At 39.1% G+C, this 12,813-nt stretch overlaps 4 protein-coding genes across 4 annotated transcripts; 3 read left to right on the forward strand and 1 right to left on the reverse strand.

Moving 5' to 3' along the window:
• Nucleotides 1–20: 20 nt before the first annotated feature.
• RHIMIDRAFT_254039 (uncharacterized protein) lies at nucleotides 21–1,378 on the forward strand. The gene is made up of 3 exons (XM_023611068.1): nucleotides 21–140; nucleotides 191–374; nucleotides 430–1,378. Exons 1-3 carry the CDS (start codon nucleotides 138–140, stop codon nucleotides 1,302–1,304), a joined length of 1,062 nt encoding a protein of 353 aa, XP_023471184.1. The 5' UTR covers nucleotides 21–137; the 3' UTR covers nucleotides 1,305–1,378.
• RHIMIDRAFT_254045 (PtdIns-3-kinase tor2) lies at nucleotides 1,368–9,255 on the reverse strand. Its single transcript, XM_023611069.1, has 13 exons — nucleotides 9,088–9,255; nucleotides 8,987–9,032; nucleotides 8,797–8,926; nucleotides 8,220–8,734; nucleotides 7,970–8,171; nucleotides 7,814–7,916; nucleotides 7,566–7,759; nucleotides 6,446–7,518; nucleotides 2,469–6,389; nucleotides 1,904–2,417; nucleotides 1,730–1,846; nucleotides 1,497–1,677; nucleotides 1,368–1,440 (listed from the first exon to the last, which is right to left on the reverse strand). The coding sequence occupies exons 1-13, from the start codon at nucleotides 9,153–9,155 to the stop codon at nucleotides 1,425–1,427; spliced, it is 7,080 nt and encodes a 2,359-aa protein (XP_023471185.1). The 5' UTR covers nucleotides 9,156–9,255; the 3' UTR covers nucleotides 1,368–1,424.
• A 472-nt stretch (nucleotides 9,256–9,727) lies between these two features.
• On the forward strand, nucleotides 9,728–10,174 carry RHIMIDRAFT_254049 (uncharacterized protein). The gene is made up of 2 exons (XM_023611070.1): nucleotides 9,728–9,900; nucleotides 9,957–10,174. The coding sequence occupies exon 2, from the start codon at nucleotides 9,958–9,960 to the stop codon at nucleotides 10,129–10,131; it is 174 nt and encodes a 57-aa protein (XP_023471186.1). The 5' UTR covers nucleotides 9,728–9,900; nucleotide 9,957; the 3' UTR covers nucleotides 10,132–10,174.
• Nucleotides 10,175–11,182: 1,008 nt separating this feature from the next.
• RHIMIDRAFT_8101 (SWIB-domain-containing protein) lies at nucleotides 11,183–12,468 on the forward strand. The gene is made up of 3 exons (XM_023615728.1): nucleotides 11,183–11,298; nucleotides 11,429–11,976; nucleotides 12,022–12,468. Exons 1-3 carry the CDS (start codon nucleotides 11,274–11,276, stop codon nucleotides 12,295–12,297), a joined length of 849 nt encoding a protein of 282 aa, XP_023471187.1. The 5' UTR covers nucleotides 11,183–11,273; the 3' UTR covers nucleotides 12,298–12,468.
• Nucleotides 12,469–12,813: the final 345 nt, after the last annotated feature.

Consider the following 12,813-nt stretch of genomic DNA (forward strand, 5'->3'; position numbering starts at 1 on the left):
CTAATCTTGAACCTTAATAAAGTAGAGCCATCAGAAACTTGTAGAGTTTATCCTGTGTGTACATTACATTCATTATTGATCAATACCTTAAATTATTTTGACAAGCCAGCACACATTAACTGTCATACCTTGTTGCCATGGTACAGAACTAGATATTGTCGCACTAACAATCATACTTATTATCTATTAGGGATTTTGCGGGGGAAGAGACAAGCCAAATTGGAAACGAGAGATTGTTTCTGATCATAAGTTTGAGCACATCGATCTTCAAGATTTCCATGACTCCTCTTGTTTAACTCGCTTCAAGCATTTTTTAGTCTTTTTTGGGGTAATTAAGTCATTTGCTATTTATATTGCTGATGTCTGGACCGCAGGTATTTTTTTTTTGTATAATGACAAACAAACAAAGCTGATTTCTCTCTCTCATAGTGTCTCTCTTGATCATTGGGCAGACAACAGTAGCACCAGCCATTCCAACAGATGTTTCAAAGTGGATCTTCTTTGCCTGTATTATGATCTCATTTCTCTTGTTGCTTTGGGATCTTATCAAAGCACGTCGTATCCTGATCATGGAAGACATTTCATACAACTTTACTTGCGATATTACCAATACATACTTATCTATGAAGGATTACCGCTGCTTTTGCCTCTTTCAATCAATTCAAAAAGGAATAGATTCATATGCCTTCTTTGTATATTCTAAACTGAAAGGATGGAAACGTCTGTTATTAGCAGAAGCACCTCGCCAAGTTATCAACATTGTGACTCTAGAAGCTCTTTTACCAGAATGGTTTAAAATTCATAATGGCGGAGTGACCATTGATAATTATGCCTTAGGCGAGACTTGGCTGCAGCAAGTACTGACGGGAACCATGGCATTTTCAGTAATCATCTTCACCATGTCATTTGCTCTCGTTTGTCTCGCGGCTGTACTTTATATTCCTCTAATGTGCCATATTCGCGGAAATCTAAAGGAATATGTCTGCTACAAGATTGACAAGCGTATAGATTCCATACTGCGCAAACAACAGACAAAAGCATCATATCGTAAAAGACAGGAACCTCGTAGTGATGAAAGTCATCTTGGCTCTTTTCCGTTTCATTATTCTACCAGATCACCTGCCATATCTGAAAAAGCCTATATTGATGATGGATCGAGTGAACAACACCTCTTGGGTAACGATTACTTTGACTATCACATTCCTTTTGAAACATCATATCAGCAACATCAACGACATCAGCATATACAACGGCCAGCTTCGCATAAGTTCTACAGCCCTCAACTTTCACAGCAATTTATTTAATACTCAATGCGTCCCCTTTCCTTCTATTCAATAGTACTTGTTAAATAATTGGAAAAAGGAAATGTTTATTATAAATAAAAAAAAAATGAAACATGATTACACTTGTATGCGTGAAATGAATTACCAGAAAGCACACCTAGAAAAAAAGAGTTAATCATGGTTCAATACTACGATATCGTCTTATAAACGTACCATCCAACATAACATTGACAAAGATTTTCTAAAGACGTGGCTTGTAATATTAAGCGATCTACTTGTGTAGGTACATCCAAAGTAACTCGAGGATTAAAGTCACGACCCGTCAATTTGTTTGAGACACGGTTCACGACTGCCACAGCACGAGAATTCAGTAATTCAGGTCCTTGTGCGTTTTCTATATGTAACATAATTCGTAAGTCTTATAAAATCAATGGTGTTTGTCTTACCATTTGCTACTGCTTCAACTTCAATACGGTTCAACCTTCGACTCACCGAGAAGTTTCTATGGCCATCTTCTGGTCCTTCCTCATGAGCTATATTTTCAATTCCTCTCATACGGTCAACTAAAAAGAATTATATTTGTTATTTCTTTATATGTTATCATTTATATTGCTTCTTACTTTGGTTAGGACTTTGTGGTTGAGTGTTTAGCAATCTCCAGTTAATCAAGGGGTCATACACAAAGGCTTCCAATACGGCCATTAAACTTTCCTTGTTAGCACGTAATACGCGCATGACATGCTCACAAGTTGTTCTAAAGTTGCCCTCGATACCACTAACTTCCATTGCCTTTACCAGCATGCGTGTCAAACGGAAGGGAATCCTTTCGGGGAATCTCTCACGATGCATGGCTACTTCGAAACAATCGCCAAAATCAATGTGTACCACCTTACCAGTGATTCGATGGAGCATCAGATTGGATGGATGACGATCACCTAAACCAAGGATATAACCAACCATAGACATTACTGCCAGAGATCTTGTATAGTTAGTACGTCTGTCCAACCAAGCTTCTGAGTTACGACTCTTGAGCCATAAGACATTGTATAGATCTTGTCCACTCGTTTTTTCGAATGCATATTGCAAGACTTCTACTTTTTGTATAACCGTCAAATTGTCATAGCCAGGAGCCATCTTAAGAAAATGTTATAAACAATCTATATGCTCCTTTTGAATAATTCTTACCTGAAGCATGAGACGATGCTCAAGATTTAATAAAATCTTTCTACTCTCTCTGTAGTCACGGATGAGTGTATGCAAAGTATCAGTCTCGTTAACCCAACCGATAAGGCCAGAGTTTGGAGAAAGCGGTACAACTGGGTAACGTTGAATGTTTAGATGACGCTTGAACGTTTCAGCATCATTAGTGAGTAGCGTGTTTACAAGTCCGAATAGTTGCATTACACGTTCGTCTTGACGAAGATCTTCATGACCCTTTAGTAAGAACATATAATCCTTACCATCACTGCCAATGATTGTTAATTGTCTGGGCCGCTGCTTGGAAGCAATAACCGAGAGGCTTGGGTTAAAACGGGCAATGCGCACAATAGGTTCACCACTGCGATAATATCCTGGCACACAAAGTTCAAGATCACGAGCTTCAAGCAATTGGGGCGAAATGTACTGTAGCTCCAGGCTAGTCAGTTGGGGCAATTGGCGGACAATACGCCTAAAGACTTGATAATAGAGTTCCCAAGCTTGGTTCAAATTATTCAGGTCACGTGTTTCCTTGTATCGGTGACACCATTCTTGTGCCTCTTGAAGATCTCTTCCGAACGCTTGTACGAAGGATTCTTCACGTAGAGTCTCAGGTCCACGATCTAGCATTTGATGTAATGGCTCCAATGTGGCAAACATAGCCTCTACATTACGATCACCAAAGTAGAGACGAGACGCCTCTTCAAGACCCTCGTGCCACATTTCATGCCAGAGAATAGCAACACGAATAAGTTCTTGACTGACCATGAGAGCCTGTTCTACCAATACAGGGCTGTGGATTCTCATGCGGTCCATGATGACAAAGGTAGCTCTGCGACGAGGAACACTTTGAGATTTGGAAGCGACAGTAAGTGAATAAACAAGAGCTTGAGGGTGCTCACGGCCGATATCTGTAAGTAATTGATGGATGAGCAGACGAACAGTAGCGTTTGGCGCATGAATACGGGCAATCAACTGAGGTATGACTTGCAACCAGACATCAATGCTTATCGTATTGAATCCTTCACTGATAGCAGCACTAACATCAGCTTGATAACCATACTTGAACCATAGTGTGAGCAAACGTAAAGTATCCTGTAGTGAATTCTCTTTGGACAGAGCAATGGACCTAAAGAAGCCTTGAACGGCAGGCACAACATGATGATTGAAGATTTGTGGAGGCAGCTGATCAGGATGTAGTCTCTCATGATAATCAATGATATCAAAGTTAGCCAAAGCCCACGAATGCCATGCCTTGTACCAGTTTTGATCGAATCGAGTAGCAAGCAAGAAAGAAGAAAGGATTTCAGTAATTGTCTCTTCACTTAATTCATCAGACAACGCTCTCTGCCATTCACCTTGACGTAAGTAGCATCGACTTAACAATCGAGTATACTCCGCAACATCTTCAGTAATACGAGTAGGATCAATAGGCATGCTGACAGCCATTTCATCTGGATTCAAGCCTAAATCTTGCGTCTTTTGTGCCGTAAAGTCTCTTAAGACATTAAGTGCTCGAGCACGAATACCAGACGCTCTATCAGGTGGTGCAATGGATGCAGAGTCCCACATGTGTTTCAGTTGCGCATATATAATCTTGGGATGAGGTGCGCCAGTACCATCACTGTCCGTCTCCATTAGGCTCTTTAGAGTCTTTTCAGACAAAGAGAAACGGCCGCTCTTGCGACAAAGATTGGCAAACTTGATCCACATTTCAATGTCTTCTTGAGGTGAAATGACCATTGTTCTCACACGTAAGATGCGTTGCCACACCTCAACGTTTCGTTCACAGCCCTCTAAACGTTTCATCCATGTACGGCGGATAGCATTCTGCTTTTCAACATCATTTGCTGATTGCTTGTAGATGATCATCTCTTCCAGCTCTGCCAACATTTGGACACGTACAACAGTTGCATAGGCACGGTTATAGCTTTCTCCCAACAGTGCAGTCAATTCTGTATCTAAAAGATCGCGAGTCTTGTTGATGAACGTCTCTGCTTCCGCGTATCTATTACGGTGCATAGCAAGTAGGGCACGGAAGAAGGTGCGGTCAGGGCTTTCGGTCTTCAATAACGCAATGTACTCCTCCATCTGTTCCCACTGACCTAAGCCCCAGGCAGCAGCAGCAGCAAAGGGTGCCATACTCTTGCGGTTTTCAATAGGTGCATGAATCCATTTTTCTTGTGCCAAAATAGCTAGTTGATCCCATTCGCCAAGTGCATGTAAACATCTCATACGGCCCAAGGTAATCTCCATAGAGTTGGGATTTTCCTGTTGTTGCCTTTCATATGCCTCTAATGCGTCTTGGTATCTATGCAGTTTTTCAAACCAAGAAATTCTATTTTCTAGACCTAGTGAGTCTTGAGCAAATGTCAAGATGCCCATAGCAGCATCAGGCTGCTGCAACAAGTTATTAATCGACATGAGCATTTCGACTGCTTCAAAGGACTGCTCAATATGGAATTCGGTTTCCTTGTAATGAAGTGCTTTTGCATACGCATGGCATTTCTGAGCATAGACAGCTAGTGTACGGATGTCTATAGGCAGCATCTTGTTGTCGTGTTCCATGAATTCAGCGAGGTGTAAGAGGATTTGGATAATTTCAGGTGGAATGTTGGGTGCCTTTAATGCTACTTCTAAGGATCGGACAAGTTCATCCACGTATTGGTCATACAGTTCGTTCCAGCAGGATACAAACGCTGCATTAAACAATTCTCGTGCAAGTGGTGTATAGACTGATGCTAAAAAGGCACAGGCACGGAGAGCGTGCGAAGGAGACTGTTTCAATAACTCAACACTGAATCTTCGGATCCATTCCATCCAGTCTTCTTTTGTTGATCGTTGAGATGCTTCCCATGCCTTTTTCAAGTGCTGCTGATTCACTGGCTGCTTTTTGGCAACAGTAAGTTCAGCCGATGGTGGTTCGTCACCCTTGATATCTCTATCATCAAACGTTTTTCCTAATTCTTGTGGAAGGTTTTCACCTTTCAAAAGCTTTCCAACCAGCAGATCATAATTTGCATGTGTAATGCGGTGTCTAGCAAGGACCTTATTGATGACGGGAATAAACTTGGTATAGTCTGCACCCAACTGGAATATGAGTGCACATAATAAATCCATGGGTGCATTTCTTTCTTCAGGTGGAAGTACAGGTAAGACACGGGCTAATGGATGAATAATACGGGAAGCGTAGTCAAACATATTGACTTTTTTACAAAGAGCAGTAATTGTAGTAATGGCCTGTCGACGCACAGCAGTAGGAGCACCAGGTTTTTCAAAGAATCGGATAACAGCAGGTATCACCAGATGCATGTATTCTTCGATATTAGCACCAAAGACAACAAATGCATGCAGTACTCGAAGGGTGGGTTGCCTTCTTTCGGATATATCAGTATCAAAGATCTGAAGCATATGAGGTAATAGACGGGGTAAGTACACTTTGAGTTCACCATCCAACGCTTTGGCAATAGCTTCGATCAAAGAGATGATGGTTATTTGAATAGATGATACAGATGTCCAGTAGTCATCGATAAGCTCAAAGATATCCTTGAGATAATTGCGGATATGCTGCTTTACGATGGATACCAAATCTCCAAGTTTATGGAAATAGTGTTCCAACATACCAGATGTTGAGGAGCGCATCAAGGAAAGAAATCCTGGAATGACAACTGGCAAGAATTGTACAACCTTTAGGCCAAGTGTTTTGAATATAAACATGATGGCATCAATGACTGAATAATGGTGCTGGCTTAGCGATGGATCTCTTAAAATCTTCATGAGTGAATGCATTACGACTTGAGGGTAATAATCTTCAGAAGAAGGTCCGATGCCCATCATGAGCAAGGTAACGTCGTTGCTTGAGAGCTTTGGATCCGCTAACTCTTCACTAGAATTTCCAATCGCATTCATCTATACGAAAAAAAGGTTTAGTATGCGATTATGTCTATTGCGTGATAGTCCCATACCTTGTGCCTATAAGGGTCCAAAGCACCGAGTATACCCATTAGTTTAACGGTTTCACGTCTAATAACCGGGCTTTGTTCAGTCTTTAAAATGTTGATGAGGATATTAAGAAGGGCAGGATATTTAATGTAAGGCTCAATCACAAAACCGGTGTTACTTGCAAGCTGACCAAGTGTTTTTAAAGCAGCATCACGTTTGGCACTAGAGCTTTGATCTTGTAATGTCTCCATGATCAAGACCATAAGTTCATCTAGATGTGGAGCCATGTCTTCACCACTAACAGCAGCTAGTTCACCAAGCGCGCCCAAAACGGCAGAAACTACACCTGTTGAGGTATCTCTGGCCTTTGGTAGTAGCACCTTGAGAATAGACTCAATATAAGGCTTGGTTAATCTTTGAGCAGCTCGCACCAACAGTGAAATAAGCCTGGCCGACTCTTCCTTTTGTTTGCTTACAACCGAGTATTCAAGTTCCATTAATAACTGGATGAGTGTTTTTCGAAGTGATGGCATGACATAGGCTGGATTATATGTAGTAAGCCTTCCAATAATGGTAATGGCGATTTCACGAATAGCGAATACTTCATCATTCAGAGCAATAAATAATGATCGTACATTATCAGCTTGTGCAAGATGTCGATCAAAGCGTACATCTAATGATGAAAGAACTGTTTCTCTGATATCAGGCTCAGGATCTGCAATGCCCACTGTCAATAACTTCTCTAGAACCTCTCCTACCACTTTGATAGCATGTACGCTTGTTTGGTTGCATATCGGATCTCGTACGAATAACTGGCAGCAGGTGACAGCAGCTGCTTTTCTGATTTCAGGAACATCGTCGTCAAGGTAATTTACTATACAATCTCGAACAAATTCATTAAGCACATGATTGGAGAAGTCAAAGGAACCTAGCGTTGTTAAAGCAAGAACAATAGTTTCATTATCCTTTCCGTCTCCAACTCCTCCTTCCCGTAGTGGTCTATCGACTGTTTGTATTATATTTCGATTTGTTGGTGCTCCAGGTTGCTTATAGGGTTGTCCACTTAGTGTGATCGATATAACATTGAGCAGGCGTTCTATGAAATTTGGGTTAGAGCACCAAGGACTAAGCAGATAGGTTTACCTTGTATAACTGGCGACAGTGGCTTTATTCGTTCTGCAATATTACTCAAGGCAGACACTAATGATTCCGATAAACCGCAGTTGAACATCAAGTCCAATAGATCGTGCAAATGCTTTGTCAGTTGTTGTCCAACTGCTGTAGCAAGCATACTGATACAGATGAATGTAGCCATTTCAACTTCTTTTCGCTGACGACTGTGTAAACGTTGACGTTAGCTTTGACAAGATAGATTTCGCTTGGCTACTTGCCCTTTCACAGATAAAGCTTCCTTTATACAGATCAAAGTAGCGTCTAAATAAGGACACATATTGCTCTTCATCTGAATTGCAACTTGTCCAATAGCAAGAAAGGCTATCGAAAGGCTAATGTTAGATACTTTTTTGACATCTTTTCCAAGCTTTTACCATCTTTTTTCTCGCTGTTTTTTCGAAGTAAGCTTAGTAGATGACTCATTGATTTATGTAAATAAAGTTCAGAGAATGTAGCTGGATCATATGATGCAAGGGTTGGTATGATGGAAACAACTGTCTTTCTGATCAAAGCGTCTCGAGAATCTTTTAATCGGAGTGTAATATCACATACTTCCTTATACATCTCTGTCATAAACTATTGAAAACACATAAGCATCACCCTCATTCTCTTCTTTTCTCTTACCATTCCCGAATGTAAAAGTAATTCTCTCATAGCCAGTAAACTTCCATGGGTTGCTTCAACACTATTCATGCGAAGCCCGCTCTTTACTTCCTCCCAAATTCTCGAATACCATGTCTTTCGCATCGGTGTCTCTCTTTGCTGCACTATTTCCAAACACTGAGATAAGCAATCTGCTGCATAATCACGGATAACATTTCTTGAGTCTCTTAGAGCAAGCCAAATCAAATCAAGGATACGAGGAACATATGCATAAATTAAAGTGGGTACATTGACAGCAAGTTCCCTCAAGACCAAAACGGCTGCTAATCGGCTCCGATCTGCCTGTAGCCACTCGAGAGCATGTTCCACTTGTGTATCCACCAAATCAGCTGTCAGAGTCGATGAGCTCACAGCTAAGCGACCGAGCGCCTTAGCTGCCGGAACCATGATTTGTTGATCGTGGTGAGGTAACATATGCTGTAAATAGTTGTGAAAACGGTTGGCATTACTTTCAGGTTCGAGACCAATTAAGCGATCTATATACGTGTCAGAAGGTTAGTGTACTTTTATTGGAAAAAAGAAAAGAGGGCACACTGACCAATAGCTACAATGGCGCCTAATTTTTCATTGTTGTCGTTGCCATGTGTCCAGTCAAAGAAGCGTTTGTTGATGTCATTAGTGAATCGTACAAAGTTCTCTTCTGATAGTTCCCTTGCTGCTATCTCAGCCTATGAATTGAACGAGTATTAGAGGTGTCTAAATTGTCATGAAGGTTGACTATAGTTTACTGTCTCACGTAATTCTTCGGCTGCCTTTAGTCTTCTGTCTTCGTTTCTATAGTTTAAAAAGGACTTAACATGGCTTATTCTATATGTCTCATATTTTGTACTTTGATTTCAAGTCATTGAATATTCTGTTCAAATTTCCTTGGGAATTAAGCATAGCAACAAGTGCCATTTCTGTATTTTATATTCAAATGCAAAATAATGTAATTAGTAAAGACAGTAAAAAGTAAATACATGTTTATTTTTATGGTTGACGATATAAAATTAGGTCACGTGTAACATGTTTTTTTAGACAGCAATGATAAAGTGCTGCTTGTTTTGTATGAACAGACAATACCAATAGTAAACTAGACTGTTAATTCGTATCATCTATTCCCAAGGGATACAGTATAAGTATATATGTGGCAATGACTACCTAGAATAAGAAATAAGTATCCCCTAATACAAAGCAAGGGGACGAAAGGCAGACAGTGGAATGTCTGAGGGGTTATTCTGTGGGACATGGGGAAAGATACTAAAGTTAAAATAGGGACATAAAAAAGACAGACACACACACACAGAGAGAGAGAGATGTATCATTAAGCGCTTTACCCATTTGGCAAAGAAAGATGAATGGTTTGATATTACAATATGACAATCATTGCTAAACTTTTCAACCTTGATTATACAATTTCGATACTAAAAACAAAGGAAAAAGCCTTTTATACCAAAATCATACAGTTTATGTTTTCTAATTTTAACTATGGCATCACTGGTTGTTTATCCTCTTTAATTGAACTATTAAACCTATGTCTTTATACTGCAAAAAGACGACTTGAGATCGACACAAACATGCCCTTGTTCATATCCCGCTATTTCCCCCTTTTTTTCTTATGACCAATGCAGCTTGTATTTGCAACCTAAGTTCATGAACAGTCCTACATATATCCTCACGCAAGTTAGTATGTTTAATTAGAGCAAGGACAAGACTTACAATGCCAAGAGAAGTTGTAAAGGTGTATTCGCAGTTATGCTTAGATATTACATGGACACACAGTTCTGATATCAACTATTGGGTTATGCAGAGCTTTTACTTGGAATTAGGAGAAAATGAGACTCGTGTATACCCGGCCCCTTTCTCCAATTTACGGCAAATAAGAGCTGATTAGTCTATTGTCCTTGACTTTTCCTTTTGAGCAACAGTGATCTGACCTTATAGAAGCACAAAGCTTTATTATTTATCTATTTTTGGAGTTGCTGCTGTAAATAGTTTGGTCATCCTAAACAAATACGCAAAAGTAAAAAGTGACGGAATGCAACAAATCAAGACGAACTATTCACCATTACGGATAAAAGGAACCTATTTATAATGTCTTTTAATGACCAACTAGTTTCTAATGTCATAGATTAACCATCGTCGCGTTTATACTATTTCTGACTACACTTGAGCGAATTTTGCATAATATTTGTTTATATTTTAAGGATGCATGAATGAATGCTACTCTAGACACTATAGCGCGCGCACTGTAGTGTTTGGAGTCCTTTTTAGTTGTCTTATAGGCTGCTTCTACAAAGTATAAAAGCCATTTTATAAATTCAGGTACACCGCTATAAAGAGGAGACTTATGTGAATATAAAGATGACATACCACAGGCTTGAATAACAACAAACATGCAGTTAAGCACCTTGATGGTTCAGACTTGTCAACTATTTGCTTTTTCTCCCTCGGATCTACAAAAAGGGGGTAATGATATGAAAAACAAAAAGTTTGTAAATTTGAAACGTTCCGTATTATTGCTCTGTCTTTGTTTTCATATCAAGATTTATAGATATGATTGAATTATATATCTGCTGATGTCATTGTATGCATCACAAGGACTTGTATAAATGAGGGGGGCATATGCTTGAACAAGTATTGATCTTTAGACCAAAGAATCAAGTCATCGGAACAGCTCCTTTCTCATTTTACCCTTTTATAATGCTTTTATTCTAGTCTATGTAGAAATAGAACGGGAGGGCAAACAGCGAACTGCAGAAATTTGATCCCAATTACTGGGAGTGGTCACCTTTTTAATGCAAAAGGGTCGCTCTTGGTTCCGTGTGGGTTGATTAAAATCGGTCACAGCTTGCATTTTTCGCAATATGCTGCCCTTTATCTTTTTCCTTTTTTTACCCTCAGTCTTTCTTTCTTTCTTTCTCTCTCTTTCTCCCTTTCTTCCCCTTTTTTTTAATTCCTCTTTTTTTAATATTCCTTCTTTCGATTTCTCCCCTTTTCAACAATTGCTTTTTTCTTTCTTTCAACATAAATATAATGGATAGAAATCCTGTCTTACAAGGCAAGTATAAATATAAAGCAATGTAGAGTGACACATCTTCACTGTTGTACATGTTTGCTTGGTGTACAAAGCATGAGGAAGTGAAGAATATTATGCATGAACGATACAAATGCTAATATCACCTTTATAGATTTGCATAACTTGAATGAAAGAAACCTGTACTCAACAAGTGCAATAAGTGATAGTAATCAATCGACACCAACTACAGCAAATCAGTTGCTTGATACTTTTAATTTTAATTCCTTTTATCAATCACCCGTCAATCAGCATATATATCCTACATCAATGACATCTGCTGCAATGAATGGATTCTATCAACATTCATTTCAACAAATTCAACAACAACAGCAACAGCAACAACAACAACAACAGCAGCAGCAACAACAAAGCTATTTATCTGCCTATCAGCAATCAAGTCAAATGTTACTTCAAAGATACAATGATAGCTTTTATGCAACAGATACAACATACAACACTGTTCCTAATGCCCATCAACTGACTGAACAACATAAGCGCAAGATAGATGAACTTGAATATAAAAAAAAGCCAAAGTCGAAAAAGAAGAAAAACAAGATAGTTGATCCGAACGCAATACCGAAGCCTAAACGAAAGACAGGATTGAACAAACCACTTATTCTGAGCCCTGTATTATCTGAACTCATGGATGGAGCTAAAGAGGTAAACATTACTCTTACATTAATTCCGTTAAACTCAACTTAATAGCTTTCACGACCTGAATTGGTACAAAAATTATGGAAGTATATTAAAGAAAACAATCTTCAAGATCCTGCAGACAGACGATTTATTTTATGCGATGCTAAACTCAAAAAAATATTTGAACAAGACCGCGTCAATAGTTTTGGTATGAATAAGGATTTATCTGCCCATTTAACAAAAAAAGAAGAGGTTGTAGACCAAGCTCAGCAATCATCTGGTTCAGTTTCGCCTTTGGATAAAGATGGTATATCTCACGATGATTTCTTATTGAATCTTTCTTAATTTGATCAAATACGATCTCTTTAATGTTGCATGCTAGCAAATAAAATACATAACTGAATAATAAACAGTTTGTTCCCATAAAAAAGTTTAGCACTCAATATAAACAGTGCTTGTATTAAGAAAATCAAATTTATGCTGTTGATGATGTTTATATAAACAATCATACAAAAGGGATTGACAAAGTGAATCTGTATACAATCAAAGATATACAGAAGGGAGGACCTTGTAAATAGGCCCAGTTACTGATCTATCATTGACAAGCATGACGAAAAATTTTCAGTCATATGGAGACAGTTAAGTTGGAAATTCAATGGACTACTTAAAAGGAGCCGTCCGTTTAGCCAATAGGCGCGGGATACAATGAGGGTTATGGCCTAGGAGTGCCTTGAACCAGGTTTACAAGTGGAGACAACATTGACATTGGTCTTAAGATCTTGGGCATTGATAAAATTGCATAAAGGAACCGTGGCTCTATCAATTTCATTTGAGTGCAAGAGAGATTTGTCAAGTAAAAAA

Source organism: Rhizopus microsporus (genome assembly GCF_002708625.1).
Source record: "Rhizopus microsporus ATCC 52813 unplaced genomic scaffold scaffold_1, whole genome shotgun sequence".
NCBI lineage: Eukaryota > Fungi > Mucoromycota > Mucoromycetes > Mucorales > Rhizopodaceae > Rhizopus > Rhizopus microsporus.